We start from the raw sequence: 26734 nt of genomic DNA, 5'->3' as shown, positions 1-26734 counted from the left end.
TGTGTGTGAGTTAAAGTGTTTGTAATTCGAAACTGAAAAATAATGTTTGTACAGCATGTGGTTGAACAGTGTCCTCCTATGGTCAAAGTAAGAACTGTTGTAGCATTTAGTATTTACAATAAATCTTGTTCTTTTCTTGATATTAGATACCATACTGATTTCTAATTGTAGGGTTTTATTTTGCCTGAGTAGTTTAGTGAAATAAATCCTTCATTCAACCAATAAATTGCATGGTTGGAGCCTTTGCAATATTTTTTTCTACTCAAAGTTTGGAGTAGGAAAGCAATAGTTAAAAGGCAAATGTAATTAAGGAGTTCAGAATAAACTTTTTGGGGTTCAATCACTCAATTGAGTGCTCAAGTGGAAGAAAATCAGGTGTTTATTTCTTGGGTAGTTAAATCACAAGATTTGTATTTTCATTAAATTATGGATCACCATTCCCTACAAAAATAATGGATAGTTTGGAATTTTCATCACATAATTTTTCTACAGCCAAGTTATACAGTATACAGTATGAACAATCAAGATGGCCCATGACTTAAAACTCAGTCAGTGTTTTTAACACATGTAAGACAGAGTTCCCATTACTTAATAATAATTTCTTATTATTGGGTAATTGTCTTTTCTACTTCTGACAAATGTCAAAGACCACATGTTACATCCCAGTGTGTGTTCTGTGTGTGTTTTTTCTATGTCCACACTGCTGACCCTTGATTGTTCTCCCTTCCCCATTGGCCCACCATTACACCACACTTTCAGTATGACATCATCATCAATTAGCTCTCAGCCAATCAGAACACATCTTATTCAGCATATAACATAGAGGTTTTCAGCAAGGAGAGGCTTTTTGTTTGACTTTGGTCCCGTTTGGTTTTGGTTATTGCTTTGCTTTGTTTCACTTCGCTTTTGGTTATTGCTTTGGCTTCGTTTTGTTTTGTTTTCTTTGTGTGTGTGTGTATTTTTGTATAGCTTCGGCTTTGTTGTTTTGTTGGTTTTCTGTTAGTTTCTTTGTACTTTTGTTGTTTGTGTGTTTATCCTTGTTTTGCCATTACCTTGCCCTAATGTGTTACATGTTCAACTGTTGTGTTCTTTTGTACCCTGCTCCTGTTGATTACTCTTGTTTTCCCTTATTTGTATTCCTGGTTCACTTGTGTTTTTGTGTGAGCTTTTGTATATAAGGTTAGTTTAGGTTGTTGGGTTGATTTTGATTTTGTATTAGAACACTAGTTTAGTACGGGTGAGTGCCATTTGTCTTGTATGGTTTTGGGTAGTCAGTGGAGGTTAGCTAGGGTGTTGAAGACACCGAAGACCATGTGTTTCGGGTTTTCTTTTGTAGTCAGATTAGCTTTCCCTCACTGTCCTAGCCAGCTCCATTTTGTTTATTTTCTTTTCTTTGGCACCACTCTAGTTCCTTACCCTTGTTATCACGCTTCCTAGTCCATCACCAAAACCCACCTGCTTCCAAAAGAATTCTTAAATGTTACACCCCTTCACCCCTAGACACTTGGGGTCGTAACACCACATGAAAATATTAGACTTCTATCCAGATCATACACAGTGTTATGTGAACTGCTGTTGGTTCCACAAACATCTGGAATTGTATTTGGGGACTTTTTTAATTTTATGGTAATGCAGTATATATAGACTGTAAATATATTTTTATGTATTACTGGTATCTACAGTATTACCATTGTTAGACATTCAAGAATTACAAGTTGGTCAGAATAGACTTAACTTTTCAATGTTTATAGTGATAATTATATATACATAAAAATAAATTACATAGCTCCCAAAAAGTCATTAAGAGTTCTTTATTTATTCCAATCAGTTTGTATATGAAAAAACAACACAAAGAAATTCACATTTTGTGGATTTCAGCAATAAATAGCAATAAATGCCACTTCTTAGTCTTCCTTTCCCTGTAAAAACAGAAAAAAAGAAAGATGTTTTAATTTTTTTTCATCTATGCATCAATGGGAAATCGAATCAATATTTAAGGTATAGGTCTTTACCTAACTAATGTACTGAATATGTGACCCACTCTTCCAATTCTGACTTTATATAGCCATCATTAGTTAAATGATTAAATATGACAAATGCTGGGTATAACTTATTTGAAGCTATTTCAGTACTTTAGAGCCAGTTACTAAAAGTGTCCTATTGTGAGTAACTACATAACTTACAAAAAGACACATAATAAAGGTCTAACAACAATACATATAATACAAATACTTGAGAGCATAAAGTGTCTCATGTTGAATAAAAGTAAGTGGACAGCACACTGAACAGAAATGGATACTAAATCTTTGTAAGAAAAGGGCTAAGAATCCACAGGAAGTAGATTTAAAAAATCCTAAAATTAAGATTTATTTTCCTAATTTTATTATCTTCATATTTTGTTGTTAAATTGTCTCCTTTACAGAGATATGCAGTTTATGAATTTAAGAATTATTTAAATATTAAGAATTATTACATATTTTTCCACATTCCCAAATCTCCTTTAAGCAGCAAAGATGGACAAAGGAAATGCATGCTTTCTTATTAAATGTGGACTCGTAGAGCCACATGTAATTTATTTTCACATAGACAGTTCCATGGTGCCGTACAGGAGAGATAGCACTGATCATAGGGGTGATGTGGCTGCCACTGATAGCACTGAATTCTGATTGGAAGAGTGATACAACTCTTGCTCACAGCACTGATATATTATAGGCTCACAGACAAGTCACAGAGGCTGCCATTGTGTGTCAAGCTAAAGATATCTTTAGTGACTCAATCCTACAACATCCCCATGGTTGGTCATCCAGCTATGTGCTGGTGTTTTGAGGAATCTCTTTTATACAGTATTCAACCTTTGGCAAACAATCACATGCAATCTGGACTATATAATGGAATTTTCATTCTAAACAATTGCTTTTCCTGGTTCAGTTACTCAGAAGCCCCCATCTGTGCATTTTTAATAGTCCTCTAATTAAGCAAACCATGGAAGAAATGTTTGCAGTTATGCACCAGTGAACAGCATATCTTCTGCGAGATGGTGTCTGTAATGCAGAATTTACCTTGGCACCAATATCTCGGCTCTTGGCTCTCAGCTTGTTGACCTGGGACTCGGCAATGTCAGCACGCTCCTCAGCTTCTTCCAGCTCATGCTGCACCTTTCTGAACTTGGAGAGATGGGAGTTCGCTTGTTCCTCCTACAAAGGACATTCATTCATTGAAAGAAATTCCAAGAAAGCAATGTTCAAAATCAAATATTTTCTCAAATTACCTATGTTTTTTTATTAGACCAGTTAAGTCAATATAAAATATAATTATTACTCACAGCCTCCTCAGCCTGCCTCTTATAAGCCTTGACCTTAAGCTGGAGCTTGTCAACAAGATCCTGCAGTCTTGCAACAGTCTTCTTATCTTCTTCACACTGTGTGGAAGATTAGCCAGTTATTAACAGCAGACCTGTTTTTTTGTTTTGTTTTGTTTTTGTGTTTTGTGATGTACTGATATGCTGTACCTGGTACGTCAGCTCCTTGACTCTTCGCTCGTACTTGCGCACACCCTTAATGGCATCTGCTCCATGTTTCTGTTCTGCTTCAAGCTCATTCTCCAGCTCTCGCACCTGAAGAACAAAGATGGATTTTGACGTTGCAGATTAGAAGACAACATTTTTACATTTTTGATTTTGTTCTTGATTTTTTTTAATTGTGATATTCTTTTTTACAGGGCACAAAATTCTATTTAATGTCAAACTCACCCTGGTTTCCAGCTTCTGGAGCTGTTTCTTTCCACCCTTCATTGCCAGCTGCTCAGCCTCATCCAGACGGTGCTGCAGGTCCTTCACTGTGACCTCCAGGTTCTTCTTCATTCTCTCCAGGTGAGCGCTGGTGTCCTGCTCCTTCTTCAGCTCCTCTGCCATCATGGCAGCCTGTAATGCAAACACATCAGTTCTTTATCTGTGAACGTCATTAGTGTAACGATTGTACAAAAGAAACATTATGCTTTTAGAACATACATCAGTTATGGCCTTCTTGGCTTTCTCCTCAGCATTTCTGGCCTCCTGGATTGCATCTTCAATCTCTCCCTGGCACTGTGTGAGATCACTCTCCAGCTTCTTTTTGCTGTTTATCAGACTAGTGTTCTGGAACAAGAAAATAAATAAGCTTTAATCATGATTAAGTAGTTAAAAATTATAGCCATAGCTGTAAAATGTTCATGTTTTTAAAATAAGTTTCATCCCGTTTCTTAACATTAATGTTGTTTTCTCAACCAAAAACATTGATTTGCTTTGTTAATTAGATGCTTTGAAAATGTGAACAGACAGAAATTATAATACAGAATAATAATTTATTTAATTCTCAAATGACACTTGTGAAAGGAGTGAAAATGGACCATTTAAATCCTGAATTCTTTTTTAATTGAATTCTTATTCTTACAGAAATTCTTACAGAAAATATATTATTTCATTATCAGTATGGTACATCCCATTGTGTCTTTTATGGCACAATGTGAATTCTCAAAAATTTCTTACACTAACAAAATATCTTTAAAAATTAGAGAGAGCATTTTCTGCTTCCCCAAAACGTTGCGTGTAGTATGTACAGTTGTAAGGATTTATGCAAAACCTTCTTTTGAATTAACTCATTTTGTGAATTTTGTCATATGTATTGTTTTATAATTTTTTTGCTTATGTTTCTTTCATGTTAAATCTCATTTATAGTACCTGAGAGTGCAGCAGCTGCACACGTTCACTGGAGTCTAGGAGTTCCTGCTCAGCCACTTTGCGGCCTCTCTCAGTCTGTTCCAGGGCAGCCCTCATTTCCTCAATCTCAGCCTGCATCAGGTTGTTCCTGCGCTCCACCATGGCAACCTGTTCCTTCATGTCCTCATGTCCTCTAAGGGCATCATCCAGGTGCAGCTGGGCATCCTATTGAATTAGAATACAAAGGTTGTTTCAATAGTGTAGACATTATTGAAGACTCCCTTAGTTAAAACAGCACTAACTGTCACGCCCAACATCCCTCCCTAGAGGGTGCTCCACTACTCCCGTTAATGTTCCTGTGATTGTTAAGCTCCCCAGGTGTACCTTCTTAGGTGTATTATTTAAAGACTAGCCCCTCCAGTCCTCGGGGCTCATCAGTAGGGTAAGGATGTCGCAAGGCCCGCCTGGCACCAGGAAACCATACGTCCGTCTCCTGAGGGCATAGGCCTCATCCCCGACACTTCCCGAGCCCCGGTTCTGGTGGATCTCGCCCGGTCACCCTTGGACCTCCATGTTTTGTCTGTTTCTGTGTTCCCCCTTCCCGGGGATTTTAACCTTGTCGCGTCCCACGATCGATTACTCGCTGATGGACTGTGCCCTGACCTGCCTTTGGACCTGTTTGGATTTGGATGCTCCCCCTCTCGCTGTCTCACGGACTGTCACTATTATTTTGTGCACTATTAAACCCCTGTATGTTTCCTTTTACCACGCCTCCTGTTTTCTCCAGCTCTTCCCGCATCGCATAGGGTCTACTACAAGACCTGACACGGATCCCAGCTTTAAAATGCTTGTACAGTATAGGACTTACCAACTGGGGCAGATCTAAAATTTTTATTATATGTCAGTTTATTTCAAGGTTTATGAACAGCAAGCCCCTAAACATTAATTTTTAAGGTACTAAATATGTACATTTATATACAAGCTTTCCCCCTCATGAATAATAATACATTAATAATGTTGCTACTGTAGTTACTGTTTTGGTTGTGCTACATACTTCCTTGTCCTGTGTAGATGCCAACTCTTTGATAGATACATTTCTACCTTCCAGTGCACAGTTCCACTCTATTGCTACATCTGAATTTTGAGATGCAGTGCAATCACATAAACTCCAAAAATATATATATTTTTATTTATGCTACTTTATTTTTAAAAGTTTGTAGAGGAGCCTCTATAGGTCTTTTAAATGGTTTATGAAAAAAATTCAAGTGGCCTCAGTTGTCCTAATTTGTAATCATTTTAATGTAACTTCCTCGTTTTATAAATACTATTCAGTACATATGCACCTTCTCTCCCTAGTATTAATCTTTTGAATCCCTTCTACACCCCTTCTCCACCTGTGCAGTTACTGCTTGGTCAGTTCTCATTCTGCATGATGTCCTAGCCTCTTTGTCCTTTTGGTCTTCAGCCAGGCAGGATAAGCCAAATTTACTATAGCTAAAACACTTAATAAACATTTTCAATTAACTTAATTATTGGGTGTTGCCATCCTAGTAAAATTGGTATTGTTTTCCAACCTTAAGCTGTGCTTGAATGTTCCTCAGTTGTTTCTGTGATTCGCTGGCCTGGCGGTTGGCATGGCTTAGCTGGATTTCCATTTCATTGAGATCTCCCTCCATCTTCTTCTTCATTCTCAAGGCATCATTCCGGCTCCTGACCTCAGCATCTAAAGTGCTTTGAAGAGTATCAATAACTCTCTGGTTGTTCCTCTTCAGCTGCTCAATCTCCTCATCTTTCTCTGCGATCTTCCTGTCAATTTCAGATTTCACCTGGTTGAGCTCTAACTGCACACGGAGGATTTTGCCTTCTTCATGTTCAAGAGATGCCTGGAATATAAATTGCAGATCTCCTTTAAACAAGTCACAGCCATAATTCATCTATTTTCACCCACTACATAAGCAGAGACTGGTTTAATAGTCATTTTGTGATTCTAAGATTTTATGATACTTTTACAAACTTTTTGTTTCCTGTAATAGCATTGTTTCAGTTTTTATTGCCTAAACTCAAGACCACATTTATTTTGTTCTTAGCTAAAGCCACATATTGTAAGGCTTCGTAAATACTATTCATATTATTAGAAATGAACAGTGATGAACAGTACCTCAGCTTCCTCCAGGGCACTCTGAATCTCTCCCCTTTCCTGTTCTGCTTGTTTCCTGGCCTTCTCTAGCTCATGGATGCTCTTACCATTCTCCCCAAGTTGCTCAGTCAGATCTGTAATCTCCTCTGAAAAAGAAATAAAGATATTGTGCATGCAAACATTTAATATCTTGTATTCCACCAAACAAGAAAATACTTTCATCACAAGATCAACTGCAATTGAGATATTTCAAGAAACATGCAATGGGACAAGGGTTAAAATATTCCGGAACATTTAAGAAGATACATCATGTTCTGTTCAAGCTGCTCCTTCTGCTCTAAGAGGCTCACAAAGAGGTTTGTTTGAAACTGATGAGTCATATATTAATATGTTAACATGTGACTGTAGAGGCATGAAAAAGTGAAAAAGAATCATAAAAGAAGGTCAAATATCAAAGCCTTTAATTGCACCCTTATCAAACTTACGTTGCAGGTTCTTGTTTTCACGTTTCAGAGTTTCAAGATGCTCCAGTGATTCTTCATAAGCATTCTTCATCTTGAAATTCTCAGTGCCCATGGAGCGAACCTCCTTCAAAGCAGATTCCAGTTCAGCTTGGGTTTCTTCATACTTCTGCTTCCATTCTGCCAAGATCTTAGAAAACAAGCAAAATTTGTTTTGTCATTTACATCTTAGTCTGTATCTTATAAACATCTAACAGTAATGTGAAAATTGTTATTAGTAATCTTTTGACACATCAATACTATATAATTAGCACAAATCATTCAACAGCTACCTTATCAAAGTTTCTCTGCTTCTTATCCAGTATTGCAGCAGCAGCATTTGCTTTCTCGACATCCATCATCAGATCCTCAACTTCACCCTGGAGCCTTTGCTTGGTCTTCTCAAGTGAAGAGCACTTGGAATTTGTAGCCTCAATAGCCTCCTCTGCTTCCTGTAAGCGTTGGGCCAGCTTTTTCCTAAAAAAAGCCAAGTGCACAGTTTTAAAGTACTGAAAGAATGTTTGTCTAGCTTCTTGTTGATGACAGGATAAGTGTTGGGGCTTGCTTACTTGGCCTCCTCAAGCTCCTCAGTGCGCTGGATGGCATCAGTCTCATATTTTGTCCTCCACTGAGCCACTTCACTGTTGGCCTTGGACATTGAGCGCTGCAGCTCAGCCTTGGCCTCCTGTTCCTCTTCAAACTGTTCTCTCAGGAGGTCACAGTCATGTCGAGATGACTGCAAAGCATGGGCTAAAGCATTTTTAGCCTGTTGTGAGACACAAAGAGAGTTTGTGTTTGTAAACTACTTTCTAAGTGAATTAGTCAAGCACTCACTTGGAAAGAACATATACCTTTGTATCCTCTTCGTTTTGCCGCTTAAGCTCTTCAATTTGCTGAGAGAAGGCTTGCTTCACTCTAGTCATCTGAGATACCAAAGATTCCCTTTCCTCCAACTGCCGATATAGTTCACCTGTTTTAATGATAAAGAGCAAATAAACTCTGAATACATCCTTTTTTGTATTTTACAGCAAAACTATAAAATTTGTTTTTGATAATTAATATAATTGATATGTATTAATGAAAAATGTGCCAGGTTTACCATTTTCTGTCTGGAGGCGTGATTTCTGAGCGGTAAGATCACTGATCAGTCTGTGGTTTTCATCTTCTTTGACCTTGACTTCCAGGAGCTGATCCTCCAAAGAGTGGCACAACTTTTCAAGATTGGCCTACACAACAGGTGGAAATGCAGAAGTAAATGACAAACTACAGTACAGAGAAGCATACAATTAAAAACAATTTGAAAGAAAATATGACCCACTTTGGATTTGGAAACTGCCTCCATGTTACTTGAAAGATCATCCACTTCCATTTTCAGCTCACTCTTCTCCTTTTCAAGCTTCTGTTTGACTCGCTGCAGGTTGTCAATCTGCTCCCCAAGATCTGCTACTGTGTCAGCATGTTTCTTGCGCAGAGCTGCTGCTGTGGCTTCATGCTGCAGAGTGGCCTCTTCAAGGTCACGGCGGAGCTTCTGGAGCTCAGCTTCACGTTTCTTGTTCATCTCAATCTGGGCAGAAGTTGCTCCTCCAGCTTCTTCAAGTCTTTCACTGATGTCCTCTAGTTCCCTGGAGAGATCAGCCCTCTGCTTCTCAACTTTGGCCCGAGCAGCACGTTCAGCCTCAATTTCTTCTTCAAGTTCTTCAATACGAGCCTAACAATATGAAATTAAAGGTAAGTCCCAGGTCACATCCCATTCATTAGAAAAAAAAATAAAACGTCAGAATTACAGCTTGCCTGTAACTCCTTAATTTTCTTCTGCAGTTGAGACCCAAGAACTTGTTCATCTTCAATTCTTCCTTGCAGCTGTGTAACTTCAAAGTCTTTCCTGTTATAGAAGGAATTAAAATAGAAGAATGTTTTGGAATATACCTTAAGCAATTGTCCTTTATGATTTGCAAACAGTGAGCATTTGTTAAGTTCCTAACACCACCAAAGATTAAATAAGTTTTCTTTATTAGATACAATATTGTTCAGCTATTATGTGCAATATCAAAAAACCACATACTTCTTCAGTTTCTCTTCCATCTGCTGCTTTTCATTTTCCAGGTCCATAATCGATTCTTGAGCCAGCTTCAGATCACCCTCCAACTTTCTCTTGGCTCTCTCAAGGTCAAGGCGAATTTTCTTCTCTTGTTCTAGTGAACCTTCGAGCTAAAATTAAACATTAATAGGTTGAATAAACTCAATTCTTTTCAAAACATTTTGCATGAGAGGACAAAATAGCTTTGGAAGACAACCAACAAATAAAATGGATAACAAACACATTTTGTTTAAACAGTTATTATTTTAATTTAAATATTTTAGATACTTGAGATCCAATACATCCTACTTAAAGAATCAAGTATATTTAAACTCACATCATCCACTTGCTGCTCCAGCTTTGTCTTCGCTTTATTCAAAGTATTGACTTTGTCTTCCTCCACTTGCAGATCATCAAGTGTCTGCTGGTGGGCCTCCTGAAGAGCCTTCTTCTCCTTGGATAGCTTAGAGATGTTCTCATCAAGTGAACCCATCTCTTCAGTGAGGTTTTTCACCTGTGTATTGAAATGGGTTTAATTGAAACAATCCTTCTTGTTACTAATAAGCAGGTAATTTACTTAAAAAGTATGATATTCACCTTGTTTTCAGTTGCATGCTTCTCCTTCTCCACTTTGGCCAAGGTGAGCTCTAAGTCATCAATGTCTTTCTTGAGCTCAGAGCACTCATCCTCCAGTTTCCTCTTCTTGGCTGTCATCTCAGCATTCATTTCCTCTTCATCCTCCAGTCTTTCCGTTATCTCTTTCAGTTTGGCCTCAAGCTGTATTTTGCTCTTAATGAGGCCTTCACACCTTTCTTCAGCATCTGTCAAGTTGTCTGCTTCCTTTAGGTAAAAGTAGAATTTAGATTAATATTGAATCTAATTGCATAAGAATTTGAAAAAAAAACAAAATAAATAACGAGTATTTTATTATACTAATATTATTTTATAACATACTGCTTGAACTTGAATAAACAAGTCATTCTTCTCTTGAATAATGGAAACCATTTTCTCTTCAAGCTCCTTTCTTCTGGCTTCTGATTTGGCCAGGTCTTCCTTGCACTTGGCAAACTCTTCCTTCATGTTGGCCATCTCCTTCTCAGCCTCTGCGCTCATCAGAAGAGGTTTGATCTTGAAGTACAACTTCATCCATGGCCAGTGTTTCACATTCATGAATGAGCGGATGTTATATTGGATGGTAAACAGAGACTCCCTGTTGTTTTAGAAGAATAGTAAAAGATAGTTACAGTACCAAATCAAGTGTTTCTAAACAGATAATGGTCCCTTATTAATATAACCTAAACTCTTCTCTATAAATGTCCCAACTGATAGTTATCAGTTTCTATAGAGAAATGAGTTAAACTATAGCACTAATCTACAGTTAATCTATAATCTATAGAGCACCGAGTTAGGTCATCTACATACTATTTTGGTAAGTGGTGATCTCTTTTTCAGACTTCTCACCTTCTCTCCATCATTTTCTTGAACTCATTTCTCATCAGATTTCCCCGGCAAACAGACTGAATGCAAGTTACAAGCTGAGCCAAACGTTCATCTCTCATTTCCTCAAGAATACCAAGAAGACCAGCTTTGAAGAACACCTGAAAAGCAAAAATATCCAAAATAATCCATGGATGAAGTGTTCAGATCTATTTTCTCTTGAAAGTGTATAAAGAACCAAGCACTTACTTTAGTATGTCCAAACTTGTACTGAGTGTGATCAATATCAATGGAACCCAGCAGCTTCTCAGATGCCTTCTTGTTGTCCATGAACTGACCTTCAGGCACAGCACTTGCATTTAGGACCCTGTATCTGAAACAGGATGTGGATAAGATGTTAAGTTTAGATTTTATTAATGCTCCACTTTGTTATTTATTTGGTAGAATATGTATATTTTAATTGTGTGATAAAATAAGAATGAAATTAAACTCACTGACTATATCATACAAGAGTAAAAATGGAAGGAGAGGTAATGCTTCCAAATTGTAACAAAAGCAATTAAAAACAACCCCCAGAAGAATGTTATTAATTTAATTCTGGTATAAGTCAATCATAATATTTCTAATATTATATATTATTTTAAAATTTCCAAATTCAGGACAAAAAGTTTAACACCTGAAGAAGGTTTTACTGCCAAAACACTGTCATTCTTTACTTATTCCTAAATCAATCATATTAGCCTTAAAAACTTCTGTTACATTAGCTGTTAAAAGTACAAAATATTAAAATCAACAACAACCAATAACTATTCAAAAATCAATTTGAATTTGATTCAAAACAATTTAATGATTTTAATATTCCTTGATGGCTTTTGAAGTTTTTTTAACATGATCTGTAGACTTTTAACTGTTTTACACATTTACACTCACAAATGTCACAAATGACACAAATGTCACTGGCAATGTTTTTTTCCTTGATCAAGGAGACTATTTGTGCTTGGAAAAGTGTGAGGCTTGCCCTAAATCAGTCTCTAAGTGTCTATGCAGACTATAATTAGTTAACAGGTGGACCTTCAGACCCTCAGGGCAGACCCTTACAAAGGTCAGTGACGTTCTGTTCCTTGGCATTTTATGCTCTATAAATGAGTTTTCTAAATTCAGGACAAAAAGTTAGTGAGCTGATTGGTCAATAAAAATATGTATTTCATTTTCATATAGTTAAATGTCTGCAGTAAATATGAATCAGAAGAGTAAAGTTTGTATCAATTTGCTACAATAACCTGAAATAAGCAAGGAAATAAATACACCAATAGGTCATCTGATGAATGAGGAGAATGCTCTACAGTAAAGATGGGGACCTCGAGTAATGAAAGATAACTATACAAGATATAGTATTAAATATACTTTTCTTCAGGCCCTGTAATTAATGTGATATTTTGTTTATCAACTTAAATGGAGCCATTTATATCTCTGAAAGAGACATAGCATGAAAGAAATGCAATGGTGTCTACTTTATACAGTATATGTATATTTCTTGAACCCTGCTTAGGCCTCCACTAAACTTAAAATATTGTTATTTAAACATTACTTATGTCAGCAAAGTGATTTCTGTTTAAGAACATTGAAGAAAATCAAATTTTGTTAAATATATACCTTTGTTTGAAGTCTCCATATTGGATTCTGCTTGGGAATCCCTTCCTGCAAATTCTGATTCCTTCCAGCACACCGTTACACCTCAACTGGTGTACTACAAGGTGGTTCTCCATAGCACCTGTATGTGGAGAGCTCAATATATGAGTAATTGTTCCAGTTTAGATGTTATCAATGAAATATATTATGCGTCTTTCTGCGATAAATATTTTCACCTGGTGTTTTAGTTTCATTAGGAATCAAACAGCGCACAAAGTGAGGATGAGTTGTTTTCAAGTTAGACATCAGCTTGTTAAGATTTTCCTGCAGCAAGAAGTGAAAAAGAATGAGTTTTAGGCACATTGAGTAATTTAATATCAAGAGTATGATTCTTGTCAGTATCTTACCCTGAAAAGTGCAGACACTGTCTGAAATGATGATCCCTTCTTCTTTCCTCCCTTTTTAGCACCAGCATCTAATAGACAGAAAGTTTAAGTACTTAAAGATTCTCAACACTGGTTAAATTTATTTATTTACAGGTTTTCAAAATAAATAAAATGAAGAGATAGTTTATTTACCATCACCAGCATAGCTGGAGTACAGGAAAGATAGGAGTTTCAAAGAGGATTTCTGGTACAGCTGCACAACAGACTCATTCAGGGGGTCCTTGTTCTTCTCAAGCCAGCCACTGATGTTGTAGTCCACTGTGCCTGCGTAATGCCCCAGGGAGAAGTGGGCCTCAGCCTTGCCTTTGACATGCTTGGGTTTCAGGAAAGAGGCAGATTTTCCAAGATGCTGGTCGTAGAGCTTGTTCTTGAAGGAGGTGTCTGTAGACTTGGGGAACATGCACTCCTCTTCAAGGATGGAGAAAATGCCCATTGGCTGGGTAAAATCAATGTAAATAAAGAAATTAATTGTAGAGAAACAAACTGAAAATGTGTATCAGTAAATGAGCCTACTGTAGGTCAGTTTGTCAAGAATTGTCTGCTTGCCTGAGTCATGTATGCATAACCATCTGTTTTATTTTTTTATTTGAAACACTTTCAATAGTCTGATTTAAGATGGCAGATAAATTGTAACGCTGTTACAATTTCATGCTAAGCATAAACTATCATTCATAACAAAAATAATTTCTCTAAGTAATACAAATCTGTTAAAAGCAATAACTTTCAGAAATGTCAAAAAGGTCTGTGTCTTTATGCACTAATATTAATATACCTTTGTAGTAAGCTAAAAGAGATAGTAAACTTTTCGTAACCCAGAAAGCACTCATGTACTAATAAAAATCTATAGTTTGACCACAAATTTTTAAACGAATACTCTGTGAACTTTTCATTATACATTTGTTTGCTAAAGCCATTCACATCATGTTCCTGCCCACAAAGACATGCACAGATCATAACTTGCACAGATGTATTAAATGTGTAAATTCTGGTTTATGCATAATTCCAATTTTAACTAAAGAATATTAAATGTTACAGTGCATAAGAGATCTAACATTTGCACATGTTCTGCATAAATATTGCATGTCCAAAAGACAAAAGACACAGTGTTGCATACCTTTTCAATGAGCTCAATGCAGGCAGCCAAGTCCATGCCAAAGTCAATGAACTCCCAATCAATTCCCTCTTTCTTGTACTCTTCTTGTTCCAGTACAAACATGTGATGGTTGAAAAACTGTTGCAACTTCTCATTGGTAAAGTTGATGCACAGCTGTTCCAATGTATTGAACTAGAAAAGAGAAAAGAATTGAAACATGAATAACCATATTATAAAACTAGACTATGGCCAACATTAACTTATAACATATATTAAAAAGACTTCTAAACCTACATCAAAGATCTCAAAGCCAGCAATATCCAGAACTCCAATGAACTGCTGCCTGGCCTGTTTAGTGTCCAGCTGCTGGTTTATACGGATCACCATCCACAAGAACATCTTCTCATAGACAGACTTGCCCAGAGCACCAACGGAGTTATACACCTGACATAGATATGGGTGAAACATTAGTTAGTTAAGAATAATAACACACTTCACAAAAACAGCAAGACTGGAAATTGTAATATACTGGTTAAGTTGATCATGTTCTCTACATCTCACCTATACTTTAAACAACAAAAAGACATAATTTACCTGTTGGACACTCTGTCCCTTAGTGACATACTCATTCCCAACCTTCACTCTGGGGTAGCACAAACACTTGAGAAATTCAGATGAGTTCAGGCCCATCAGGTAAGCTGCTTTATCAGCCACTGTAAACCAAAAAAGACAATACCTAATAATTAGTGAAAAAAATGTTTCAATCCTAACTATTTTTTCCACAAAAAGCATGAAACATATCATATAATCAGTCAGAAAAAAAGTGGCCATTGATTTTTACATTTAGATCTCAGCCTGTCTGAGTTACAGTTACCCATAACTACAGTACAGTATGTTCTAGCTCTGAATAATGACCCTGTGCTTAGCCTGTTTTATATTGATTAAATCATTTTTTATTTTATATTTGTTGTAATTACTGGTTTCATAGAACAAATCCTAAGTATCATAAAATGGAGGCAATAATGCTGTTAAAAGAGTTTAAAGCTTTTCTAGCTTACATAGAGTATACGTAGGTATTTATAGTTTTTAAACTTTTCCTTTCCAATTAATTTACATTTAAATTTAAAAACAAATTGTATTTGCTTTTACATTTGCATCTCTTATTTATTCTTTTGTTCAGCACTTTAAGGTGATTATTTTCGTAAAATGTGTTATACTGCATAAAGACAAAGATTTATATAGTGATTAGTAATGAAGGTACTGTACCTACACTATAGTTTCCATATATACTTGAAATATCAAATTAGTACAACACGTGAAGCTCATTTTTCTATTCTGTTTAGGATTTATTCCGAAATATATACTGTCCAATACCGTGGTCAGGAAACTCTCAGCTTCCCAACCCAATTCAACTGATTGCATTCAGTAATAAGCAGTCTTGTCTAGCAAATACAGGAGTCTAACACCAGTACACAACTGTAATATTCCTTTTAAAAGGAATATCCATAGTTAACTGCAGTGTACTTTATAAATCAAACAAAGTTCTTATTGCAGCATTAAAGTCAACAAATCAAAACAAAACAAAAAGAATTTGCTCTGAATTCAAAATTTGGGGAATAAAATTATTCAAACATTGATGTAAATGGTGTAAAAGCTTTAACTTTGTGGTCTTGTAACATGTTGGCATTTGTTTTAAGATGCTGTTTACCCTCAGTGCCATCAGGCTCAGCCTGCTCCTCACGCTGCTTCTGCTTGAACCTCAGGTTACCATAGTGCATCACAGCGCCAGTGAGCTTGTAGATACCATTTTTCTCATCAGCACTGAAACCAAGAATGTCAATGGCTTCCTGCATAGATACACAGAATAATATCATCGTAAGGGACTATTACCAAGAAACCAATACCTGAGACATGCTGTGATATCTGATTGCCATTCTACTTACATCGGTGGCCATCAGCTCTGCTGCATCATCAATACTCTTCACAGCAACTTCACCCTGGCTGATGTAGGTAAAGTCATAAGGGTTGGAACTGATAAGAAGCATTTCTGGGAAAGAAAGCAGAAATGCATTTTTTAAAGGCTGCCCTTTAAAATTGAATGCCCTTTGTTAAAATAATCTTACCAAAAGGCTAAATAAAATATTTAAGTTGGATACTCACCAATGAGTTCCGGTTTTTTGTTGCATGTCAGTTGGTAGAAAATGTGGTAGTTTCTTTCAGACGACAGTTGAAATGTAACTCTTGACTTTTCCAGCAAATCTGTAGTACATGAATTGTGTATTTAAAATTTACAGAGACAAGTCTGAGTCTAAATGCTTTCTTTGTCATAGGCTCCTGTACTTACATGTTTCAATATCAGCGGAAGACAGTTTGCCTGATGCTGCAAAGTGAATTCTGATGAATTTGCCCTGTTAGTCAAAATAAGATTAAAACACTTTAGTACCTGGCTATGCTTCTGTTAGAGCCCAAAGCAAACCTGACAACCACAAACTTTATTATTTGGCAGGTACTCTATGTGTAGTTGTCTTTTTAAACTCATCTATTTCAGTTCTAATTAAATATTTTACATGATTTAAAAAAAAACAATATTTTTCCTTGCTTCCAATGCCATTGGTGTAGCCCAGTAGGACACCCCTAGTAATAAATGAATGTATAAATAAGGGGAGTGGTGATACTCTTCACTTTATCATTGATGTTTTATTATTTATTACTTTTTATTAAACCAAATAGAAAATTGACAAGTATACTTGCCCATATTTATATATATATAAAGGAACAATACTTTAATATAGTACAATCTAAAATAAATACACATTTTCAGTGACAAAATGATTCCTTTAGTACACCTTGGTATTCTTATAGTCCAGTAAAGCACAGAGTGAGACATGTTGAGATATTAAAACACCACTGCAAAACTATGGTAAAAGCCATAGCAATCACAATGTAGTACTTTTTCAAGGAAAATGTTTATAAGGGACATTATAAGGGACCATATTAAATAAATTATGAGCTGGCACAAAACTTACGAAACGTGAGGAGTTGTCATTTCTCACTGTCTTGGCATTACCAAAGGCTTCTAACAGAGGGTTGGCCTGGATGATTTGATCTTCCAGAGTTCCCTGTAGGGGATAAAACCATTAATGAATGATTGAAGCACTACCAGCTGAAAATCATATTCGTAAAGCTAATAAAATGGTGTGTAAAAGTCTAACCTTCATCTTGCTAGTGTATTCGGCCTTCTTCTTGTCTCCAGATGTTGCAATGCTGGCAAAGTACTGGATGACACGTTTCGTGTTCACAGTCTTTCCAGCACCAGATTCTCCACTGGCAAAACAAGACAGTCCAAGTTAATTATAAGCACAATTTATTTATTGGCTTAAACAATACAGAAAAGTTTATTTAAAATATACTTACGTGATTAAAATAGACTGGTTTTCACGGTCTGCGTTTAGAAAAAAAAAACAGTTTAAACATGTTAAAAAGATAGTTTCCTACAATGACAACTAAAGGTATTTACAAGGTTCATTTTTTTATAAACACTGGGTTGTACATAGAACAATGTTTATTTCAGTCCAGTTGCGGGTTTAGAGTTCATGAGACTTCAAACTTCTGTTCTTACCAGTCAGCATAAACTGGTAGGCGTTGTCAGACAGGGCGAAAATGTGTGGAGGCACCTCCATGCGCTTCTTGCCTCTATACGCAGCAACAACCTCGGGATTGTACACAGGCAGCCACTTATACGGGTTGACAGTGACGCAGAAAAGACCAGAGTACGTCTGCAAAGAATGAACAGGTATCATTAATCAGCGTTTTAGGTTCTATATACTGTACTTATAATTGCTAAAACAATACTAACACATCTATTTAAATGTGATATGTAAAAACATACGTAAATCATCCAGGCTGCGTAACGCTCTTTGAGGTTATACAGCACACAAGGCTCGTTCAGGTGGGTCATCATTGCCATGTCCTCAATTTTATCGAATTTGGGAGGGTTCAGTGGGTAAACCTGGTTATCCTTCACGGTCACTGTCTGAATATTGAAATAAATAAGAGGATGAGAATGTGAATGACAAGAGATTTCAAATATAATTGACAGGGATTTATGACTGATCACATACTGCATTAAACTTACTCTGTTATCCTCAGTTTTGACAGTGACTTTGCCACCCTCCTTACTCTGGATGACGCCCTTAACGTAGAGCTCCTTGTCATCGTCCACAAAGCAGGCAGTTCTGGCGTCAAAGGCCCGACTCTGTGCTTCCAATCTTTCCTTCTCCGACTTGCGCAGGTACTTGGCAGCTTCGCCAAAAATAGACATCTCCGAGTCGCCACTCATGATGGTGATTTGCTGCTATTCGTAACATACAAATTAAGCTGGTTTTATTATTTTTCTCTATGACAATAATATGTGATACAAAATGTCCTATACAGGGACATTACCTCGACAGTTTTCAGCCTCTGTTCAATATGTTATACAGTACATGTACAAAGAAAACATACTGTAGATACCTGTACTGTAATAATTAACAATTACAAATAGTAAAGTAATCTTGAGCTCAAATAAAGATAATTTTTGTTGTATCACAGATCAAGTACACTAACTTCACCTTCACCACAGTCAAAGCATTTTATAGATATGCTGGACTTTTGAATGCTGTTTACAATCAAGCTACTGTACAGCGCAGTCACTGTTCCTGTAAAAACCTGCTAGACTGGGGTTCAGGAGACCACTGTGCTAAAGCTTGGAGGCAGTGCTTCAAGTCGACCACACTGATCATAATACTCTATACTAATAGACGTTAGAAAGCATGTACATCCTTCGATTTATGTCTAAAGAACTAAAATCATGTATCAAAATTCAGCTTTTAAAAAAAAACATTAAAATATGTGATACGCTATTGTTGAAGAGTAACATACTGTATGGCGAATAAACTAAAAGCCTTACTGTAACTGCGTGCTCGCATCAAAGCACAGTTTAAAAAGACAGCGAAAACGAACGTGTAAGAAAACCGTACTAGTAAGAGGAAGCCCACAGGATAAGACACTACTTGCTCTTAAAGCTAAAGCAATTAATGAAAATATTGGTTTCGCTTATTACGCACAGTTTCTGACTGATGTCTCTTCGCACCTGGATTGCAAAAGTGCGCATTTGTTCTTAAAGGAAGAAGGACTGACAGTACTTTCCTTCTAATTTCTGTATATTGCTCATCCCTCGCACAGCTCAACCCAAACGCCGAAAACGCCATTTGTTTTATCACCTAGCTTGCAGAGACTGCTATTAATGTCTCTTTCTATAAGAATTTGAAAACAACTTACCTTGTAATATTCCGAAGTAAAATGAAAAACTTATGCCTTCCAAGGCGATAACCTAGTGTAAGAACAAAAATAAAACAAACAAATGCTTTTTAGTTTTTCCTGACGTGCAATACAGTAACTTTAAAGCTAGATAGCTAGATGGACTTACCGAGAGTTGTAAGATGACAAGGAGAATTGCGACTCTGACCTCTTTTTATACAGGGCCCTTTCTGTTGCCATCTTTACGTTACCCTATATATGGTCATCTTTTAAGTTAGGAGGAACCTGTTTAAAGAAATCTTTTTCAACTCCAAGGAAAGATTATTTTTAGAAACACCAAGGACTGTTGTGGGTGTGAGACTTTTCACGTAATTAATGAAAGTGTTAGAGAATACCCAAGTAAACAGGCAAAATGAGATCAAAGTATACATTTTTATTTCTAACGCAAATACATTCAAATAACATTTTTAAATTGATCTTATTCGTAATATATATTCAATTGAAATATTTAGCAAATATTTTAGCCATTCTTTATTCAAATATTGTACCAATAAAGTATTTAAAGTTCTTGGTGTTGCTGTTTATTTTGCTACTGTATGTTGTTGTAATAATCATTATTCTTAGTAGTGTTATTATTATTGAATCGATATTTATATTTCAGGTCAAGTGTCCATTGAATGTGCTCTAAAAGCTGAAAAACTGGATTCATAACTAAATAGCTTTAATTGTATAAATAGTAACTGAAAATTGTTCTCCCTTATTGTTCAAAATGCTTTTAATGCGATTCAGGGGTCTGCTCATCTGATCTAACTGCAAAGTAAGAGACATATAATGTAATCATGGGTTATTTTCTAGCTTTTTCTGGATTATGCACATTGTTCTTCCATTCAGTACATGCTGGTCTCCTGATATTGTACTTATTAAAACAAAACAGGATATTTCCAAAAGCGCTACACAGGGTGCCAGCAGATGGAGACACTGATTGGATTGTAAAACATTGAAGATTTAAAAGGGTAGAGTGGCAATATGTGAGGCAGGGTTGGAGATAAAAACCTAGAGTGCTTATAAATGTTTTGTCAGATAATATTTAATTTGGCTGATGTCTTTATTCTAGTTGACTAATAAAAGACACTGAACTGTAAAAAAGGGGTATGAGGAGGTTTTGATTTTGAGTGAGTTCCTTCAATTTGGTTTATACTGTTTAGGGCAAAGTCAAAAGTTGACCATTTGCAGACTCTGAGTGGGAAAAGAATGGACAGGTGGCCTGAGAGGACTTCTGTATTGAGAAGGCGTTGTGGTAATATGATCACTGAATGGTTATTTTCAGCATTAGCTGTCTATACAAATGACAGTGAGTTAATTTTTTAAACACTCGGCCATGAGAAGAGGATGCAATCTTTCATGAAGAACGTTGGCAGTAATGGTATTGATTTAGAACATCATCACTGTTGTCTGACTAGAGGAAAATTGGTAGCAGAAATTACTTTCCTTGTGTTTACTGGAAGGGAAAGAAAATTATGTTTTGTAGCTATTTTGAAGTTCTCAGAAGTTGAAGGATAAAAAACATCAGTAACAAAGTGTAATAACAGGTGATTCAGACCTTTGTTTTATTATTATGGTCTCAGTTGTGAAACGCAGTTTGACTAATAACAACCAGGCATGTCATTATCGTTAGTTCTGCCCTCTTATAACCTGTCATACACTTTGGTGGTGGTGGAATTTAGTGATCCGAACAGCACTTGGCCCTTTCTTATTCTATTTATAATGTTCTTCGGCAGATTAGACTGAGCACTACAAAAACACTGGGATAAAGCTTCACTAGTATTTATTTGGTAGAATATGTATATTTTAATTGTGCGATAAAATAAGAAAAAAATTAAACTCACTGAGTACAGTATATCATACAAGATTAAAAACTGGAAAGAGAGGAAATGCTTTCAAACTGTAACATAAGCAATTAAAAACAACCCCCAGAGAATAGCATTAATTTAATTCTGATATAAATCAGTCATATTAGACTTAAAGACATCAGTTACATTAACCATTACATGTACAATATGTTAACCTAAGTATTTTTTGCAAAGAAGATAATGTAAATCAATTTCATGATTTTCATATTGTGTAATGGCATTTAATGTGATCTGTAGACTTTAAGTAGTTATCAGAAATAGATTTACACTCACAGATGTCACTGGCAATGTTTTTTTTTCTCGCTCAAGGAGATTACTTGTGCTTGGAAAAGTGTAAGGCGTGCCCTAAGTCAGTATGAAGACTATAATTAGTTAACAGGTGGACCTTCAGATTTTCAGGGCAGACCCTTTCAAAGGTCAGTGACCTTCTGTTCCTAGGCATTTTATGCACTATAAATGAGTTTTCTAAATTCAGGACAAAAAGTTAGTGAAGAAGAACTGCTCTGTCAATAAAAATAAATACTTTTGTATAGTTAAATGGCTGCTGAAAATATGAATCAAGCAGAGTAAAGTTTGTATTCATTTACTACATGAAACTGAAATAATCAAGGAAATAAATACACTAATGGGTGGTCTGAAGAATGAGGATTGAGGAAGATACTCTCTACAGGAAAGATGGGACCTCAAGTCATCATAGTACTAAATATACTTTATAGGCCCTGTAATTAAAGCAATATTTTGTTTATCAACTTAAGTGGAGCCATTTATATCTTTGAAGTAATAAACACAATAGTGCAATAGATTCAATAGACAGTATATCTCTTTTTCCTGAAGGTCTTAAAATATTGTTATTTAGGTATTAGTAATTTATTGGCCAAACTCTTTTCTGTTTTTTTTTTTTCAGTTAGCCTTGAATACTGTGTTATGCACTCAGGTTTGTTGCATTATTTTGTTGCAGTTTTAGTACAGTGCTGTGAAGGCAGGAAAGAAATATAAAAACAATAAAAGCACAACATTGTATTCCATTGGAGATGAAAGAAGACTTCATCTTGAGGCCTTTTTACTGAAGTTCACTGTGCCAACACTTAAGTTGGCAAAATAAATTAACGAGAGTCAGAGAGTAAGTACAGACAAGAGGTTCTTCCTTAGAGACAAGCACTGCTGTATGGTGGTGGCTGGAGAGGAGGATCTCAGTGAGAGAAAACAAGGAGGGGAGCCAGAAAAAGGAGTTATATTACTGTTTATCTGGCGGCTGGAGGAAGTCCCAAAGGGAAAATATTACATTGGCTGCCAGGGACATAGTATTTAATCTAGAGTGTAAAACCATGATAGTTTCTAAAGAAGGTGAGATCAACTCCAGAACGTCCTGCTGCCTCTCAGCTCTCAGTCCTGGGTTTGATTGCAGAATGGGGTGGAGCTCCCTCTGTGTTTGCATGGGCTCTGGTTTCCTCTCACCTTCTAAAGACATACTGGCTTTAAGTGGTGTTTCTATATTATCCTGCATGAGTCGTGTGTGTAGCCAGCGACTACTGTACTGTCCATGTACTGTCTGTGTAGTCCAGTCTTTCTACCTAAGCTTTGTGTTGCCATGATCCTCAACAGGATTGAACAGCTTTCTGATACAGGATTTATTCATCTAAGCTAGTACGTTGAGAAGCATACAGCTGCTGGTTCCAGTTTCCTTTGCTTTTGCAAACTTTGCATGAATTTATATATACTGTATGTTTTCATTATACATGAGTTCTGCAATATTTACATACATTTTGAAAGGGTTAATGGGAATTCTTGCTGTAGATTTCCTGTAACATATACTGTAGGATGGCACTAGTGTCAAAGGGAAATGTTTTATCTTTGTTTTTTTCTTTGTGCAAAACATCAGTTTTTCCTACAGGATACAGGAAATCTTTAATGAAGGGATGTTTCAACACAGCTGGAAAATAAGCTGGCATGTCATATATTTATTAGACTTGCCAGTGCAGTCTCAGACGTGTTTTACCTTATTTAAAAACAAAACAAAAATGAAACCTGGATTTTGAGACATTAAACTTCCATTAATTTTTCTTCAAATTACTTTTGTGAAGAAGTATAAATCCTGTTTTTCATGAATGTGGTTTCACAGATGTACAGCATTAAAAAAATTATCTGGCATTTTCTATATACACCACTAGGTGGCAACTGTGTTACAGAACACCAGCTTTTACTGTTGGCTCTAAATTTAAAGTGTTCAGTTTGTACAATATTTTTTTCTCATTGAAATTCTGAAGTTATTTTTTCCTTCAAAATACATAAAATATCTTACATAACACATTGAAACTTTAAGCAGCAGGAACTGTATTTTAAATACACTAGTGTACTTCTTAAATAGTCATATCTAATAAAATTCTTAAAAATCAGATTCATTAACACAATTAATTCTTTACATGGTCAAAAACCCTAGAATGTTACAATAATCACTATCATGTTTCCTCTAACGTGCATATTTTAACAGTAACATTTAAAATGAGCTCTGTAAATCTTACATCCCTTTGGTAAGCACATTAACAAACTCTCCAGCTGATTTATGACTAGTGCATATGACATGAAAATAGTTAAGTGTTTGATCCATTCAGTAAAACCTTCCATTCCCTAGTTTTAAACCATGCATTAAGTATCACACATTAATCATGACCCTGCTCAGTAATAGAAAGAGTTTTATTTAATTTTAAGAATGCTCCAACTTCTGTTCTTTATTACAAATATCTGTAATGAAGGTGGAGTACCCCTAGAAGGCTTGTTTAAATTTTGTCTCTAAAAATAAAATTCTGAAATTAGATTAATAAAAAGCCAAAACCTAAACGTTATTGAATCATCTAAAAAATGTCCTTGTATTCTTTTGATTTTCAACTAGATTTTTCAGAGGACCTGGGTTTGGGGAGTTGTTTTATATTTGTAAATAAACAACTAATGCAACAAAAATGTAACATGAATGGATCTGTCAATAATAAAAATATAAATAAAAATATTTGCGAAAACAATGGAAAAGCAGGAGCCCATTAAATTTGAAATTTTAATGTAAATGAATAATGTCTTAAAGCAGAATATTTCAGTGTCTTAATTGGTTCTATCAAATAATGTTGACTTTCCTACTTCAGTAAAACATATACCAATGTCTCTGATGTTTTAACATGGGTCATTAGGCCTTTCAAGAGATACGGGGAACACTTTTTCATCTGCTGTAGCAAACCAAAGAGCATCTCCAAAGAGAGGTCATAGTGTGATGCACTAACTGTCCACTTGTCACCCTCCATTTGGATCACATGTAACTTGAACCCTCTTAAATTGTCCCCGTTTAATTTTGTGAACCCTAAATTAACAAGAAATGAATTCACAGGTTGGTTACTGATGAGCTGAGTTACTGTAAACTGGAATGAGGCCAGCAGTGGCCAGCAAAACAGTACTGAAAGTGCTGTTCTTCCTGTTTTATACCAGTGCATTAGATTCTGGCCTACAACAGTCTGGAAGCATGTCAAATTTGTAGATGATAAACAAATATATGAAATTGTAAATACTGTTTCAGTTGCACAAACAATATAAAATAATCTGTATAGATCTAGAAGGACATTTACAAAAATAAATGTACAGTAATGCATTTAAGGTGGATTTGATTTATTAAAGCAGAATGCTAACCACTGTGCCATAACCATACCGCCCAGAACATGATTCAGGTATTAAAATTATTGGAGGATATTGACCAGATATTGGTCAGTCCAGGAGACATCTTCATGTGGTACAAGGGTTCTGCCTTTTCAAGATGGACACAGGAGAAGTTTCCTCCCCAGAGAGTTCTGGGAGTCTAGAATATGGTCCCTACCTACTTTGCTCAGTCTGATTACTTGGTATCATTTAAGAAACACCCAAAAGTTTTGGATCTTTAAGATGTGACCTGCCCCAAACACACTAACAAACTGGCCGGACATTGTCACTAATGCAACTTTCTTGTGTTCCTTCAAAATTATTTTGAATACAATACTCATAGTTTCCTTGCAAAAACACTGTTCTGGTTATATTATTTTTTTAAAAAAAATAAGTGTCTGAATGTTCTCATGGTAATGCGTATACTGTATATGCACAATTCAAAATAAAAAAACAATTATCTGTAGGCAAATGATAATCACCTGCAATTTGAAAGCTATAATGGATTCCTAATGGAAGAGTATAGATAAATTTGTATTTTATAGTGCATTGTTCACCACACTCTCAGCACAGATTAAAACGAGGGGAAGACTGTCACACCATGAATACCAGAGGAATTGACATTTCTCACCACTATGCTGTTAACAATCGGTGCACCGTACTTTAAATGCACTGTGAAATTTTCCTGCTGTGAAAACAGTTTTCCTTGCCTCCCACTGATCCACTCACCACCCCCACTATGAGCACAGCACACGTACACTGTGGGACAGACAGACGTGACAGACATGACTGTACATACTGTAGGTTCCATGACATTTTTATTTGGGAAAAAAAAAAAATTGTACCTGGAACACTTGAGAATGACTAGCACAGCTGAATCGTTTCACATTCTCTAGATGTTTTAATTAAAAAAATGCATTTAGGCATTAAAAGTCATGTTACTACAAATCTTGATTTTTCTTGTCTGACTCTAAAAGTATGGTACCAACTGTCCCATAATAATTGAAGTGATAACTAGGATCTAACCATTCTAGAATTTATTTCGTTTACCCTTAGCCAATTATAACTAAGAGTCAGTCATACTGATAGGCGCACGTACTTTACAGGCTAATGACAAGGTACGAAACGGTGGGTGGCATCAGTTTTGTATGTACTGTAGGTATACTACAGTATATTCTGTAGTTGAAAGAAACTACTACGTTAGACATGTTTCCTGTTATACATTAAAAACTAATTGAACAACGTACTGTACATGTCTTAATCTGGGACAAATGTATTTAAAAAACACGTCTCTGAGTTAAACTGCACAGCCCTTGAAGAGTGAGATCACGCTTCCTTCCTTCAGTGAAAACTGAAGTGTAATAACAGAGTAGCAACAGCAGCAGCAGGCAGCAAAACGCTGGAGAGACGAGTGAAGTGGCTGGAAGCACCGCTGTATTGGGTTCTGGGAACTGGAGGAATCTGCTCAGCAATCTTTGGTTTGAAACGGCTTTTTCCGGCGAATCCGATCACATTCCTGAATCGAGTCCACTAAACACAAAACTGAGAAAATGAAGAATGTAATCCTGTGAGCGTGTATAAAGGAGAGGAGGAAAGAAAGAGTTAAATACGCATAGATACAGTACAGAGTCTATTTGCATGTTTTCCCTTTGCAATGTCTGGATCTTTGTGTAAAAGTTTATATGCCTTCACCGGAGATCAACATCAACAGGGATTGAGGTTCGAGGCAGGGGAGATTATTAAAGTTTTACAAGCGCTGGACGGCGGCTGGTGGGAAGGGGAAAAGGATGGAGTGAGAGGATGGTTCCCAGCAAGTTACGTCCAGATTTTAGAGGTAAGTCC

The 26734-nt window shown here is 36.2% G+C and overlaps 2 protein-coding genes across 2 annotated transcripts in view; one reads left to right on the top strand and one right to left on the bottom strand.

Moving 5' to 3' along the window:
• Positions 1 to 1796: 1796 nt before the first annotated feature.
• LOC148652627 (myosin-4-like) lies at positions 1797 to 19478 on the bottom strand. The gene is made up of 40 exons (XM_088599579.1): positions 19332 to 19478; positions 18148 to 18366; positions 17902 to 18045; positions 17632 to 17788; positions 17427 to 17454; positions 17225 to 17336; positions 17039 to 17131; positions 16357 to 16420; positions 16173 to 16271; positions 15956 to 16059; positions 15721 to 15859; positions 14607 to 14725; positions 14307 to 14456; positions 14034 to 14204; positions 13052 to 13355; positions 12881 to 12948; positions 12710 to 12797; positions 12498 to 12615; positions 11094 to 11217; positions 10869 to 11005; positions 10362 to 10617; positions 10005 to 10247; positions 9745 to 9921; positions 9393 to 9538; positions 9122 to 9212; positions 8649 to 9038; positions 8430 to 8556; positions 8182 to 8300; positions 7900 to 8096; positions 7624 to 7807; positions 7316 to 7481; positions 6852 to 6976; positions 6268 to 6576; positions 4715 to 4918; positions 4007 to 4132; positions 3749 to 3919; positions 3509 to 3613; positions 3323 to 3418; positions 3060 to 3194; positions 1797 to 1919 (listed from the first exon to the last, which is right to left on the bottom strand). The coding sequence occupies exons 2-40, from the start codon at positions 18349 to 18351 to the stop codon at positions 1905 to 1907; spliced, it is 5805 nt and encodes a 1934-aa protein (XP_088455705.1). The 5' UTR covers positions 18352 to 18366; positions 19332 to 19478; the 3' UTR covers positions 1797 to 1904.
• A 6610-nt stretch (positions 19479 to 26088) lies between these two features.
• The window catches only part of gas7b (growth arrest-specific 7b), a 121907-nt gene continuing 121261 nt past the window's right edge, over positions 26089 to 26734 (top strand). The window contains exon 1 of the mRNA XM_088599576.1: positions 26089 to 26726. Coding sequence (XP_088455702.1) covers positions 26547 to 26726 — 180 coding nt within the window. The 5' untranslated portion in view covers positions 26089 to 26546. The remainder of the gene's footprint in view (positions 26727 to 26734) is intronic.

The sequence above is a fragment of the Lepisosteus platostomus genome, chromosome 11 (genome assembly GCF_059453375.1).
Source record: "Lepisosteus platostomus isolate fLepPlt1 chromosome 11, fLepPlt1.hap1, whole genome shotgun sequence".
Taxonomy (NCBI): Eukaryota; Metazoa; Chordata; class Actinopteri; order Semionotiformes; family Lepisosteidae; genus Lepisosteus; species Lepisosteus platostomus.
Note: the sequence above shows the minus strand (reverse complement) of the source record. Positions and strands in the feature narration are given on the sequence as shown.